Source organism: Pundamilia nyererei, unplaced genomic scaffold (genome assembly GCF_000239375.1).
Source record: "Pundamilia nyererei isolate P.nyererei 1_Seehausen unplaced genomic scaffold, PunNye1.0 scaffold00167, whole genome shotgun sequence".
NCBI lineage: Eukaryota > Metazoa > Chordata > Actinopteri > Cichliformes > Cichlidae > Pundamilia > Pundamilia nyererei.
The window spans coordinates 1,226,479-1,227,675 of record NW_005187568.1 but is presented as its reverse complement, the minus strand read 5'-3'; the positions used below and the strand labels follow the sequence as shown (position 1 = coordinate 1,227,675).

General features: G+C 42.7%; 1 protein-coding gene across 1 annotated transcript in view; it reads left to right on the top strand.

Annotated features, from left to right (window-relative positions):
- Positions 1–1,197, top strand: part of dhfr (dihydrofolate reductase) — a 17,025-nt gene that overhangs the window by 11,547 nt on the left and 4,281 nt on the right. Inside the window, exons 3-4 of the mRNA XM_005745828.2 lie at positions 570–675; positions 899–1,022. Of these exons, the coding sequence (XP_005745885.1) occupies positions 570–675; positions 899–1,022 (230 nt within the window). The remainder of the gene's footprint in view (positions 1–569; positions 676–898; positions 1,023–1,197) is intronic.

The following is a 1,197-nucleotide window of genomic DNA, read 5'->3' as shown; positions in this document are numbered from 1 at the left end:
CGCTCAGTGGATCTGCGCTCGACAGTGCAGCCTAGGCGGAGTAGTCGAACGCAGATTCACTGAGCGCTCAAAATAAAATACAAATTTTGTATTGTTCGATACATATGCGTACCGAACCGAAAGCACTGTATCGAACGGTTCAATATCGATACGAGTATCATTGCACCCCTACTATAAAGCCCACATCATTTTTTTGGACACCACTCAGACAGCCAGCAATTTAAGGAGAACATGCAGGTAAACATGTCACTCCTGATTGAGGAGAGGACCGGAGAAAAAAGACAAAACAAAAGACTGGGTGGTCAGCTACCAGGACTTTTTCTGTAATTTTACACATTTATTTCTTACAATTTAAGTCTGAAGAGTTCTGACAAATTTCAGTTACATATTTAACTTAATTACACAGACACAAAGTGGAGTTTCACTTGTTCGTCCCACTTAAGATCAAAATGGGCGGTATGTGGCCTGTGACATAAAAGGAGTTTGACACTCCATGCACTGGAGATTGCACGCTAAAACATGTGATAATAATAATTGATTAAATGAATTCAAAACCTGTCTTTGTGCAGGCAAGCAGAATGTGGTGATCATGGGCAAGAAGACGTGGTACTCCATCCCAGAGAAGAACAGACCTCTGAGCAACAGAGTCAACATTGTCCTCAGCAGGAAGTGCAAGTATTTGTCACACACAGTGCCATTTCACAGTGTCACGTTTTATCATAATGCCCAGTGTGCAGTGCATTGACTTCCTGCGTGTCTGTGTGAGTGTGTGTGTGTGGTGTGTGTGTGTGTGTGTGTGTGTGTGGGGGGGGGTATTTTATTACTCAGTGCAGAGTTTTGCTACACAAAGTATTGCCCTGTTCTAACTGACATGCTGTAACTGGTCATTCTGGTCCAGAGTGCCCCCTGCAGGAGCACACTACTTGGCGTCAGACTTCAGCTCAGCCCTCAGGCTAATCGAAACAGAACTGGCTGATCAGGCCGATCAGGTCTGGGTTATAGGGGGCAGTTCTCTCTACAAGGTATGTTTGTATTCACTTCCACTTTTTTTTAGAGTCAGAAATTGGTCATTTTGAATTAACCAAAAAAGAGTAGGCCAGGCTAACTGATTACATATTAATAGTCAGCTGGACTCTAAATAGTTACTCCAAAATGGTTTTTACTAGGGCTGAACGATTATGGAAAATAATCTAATTG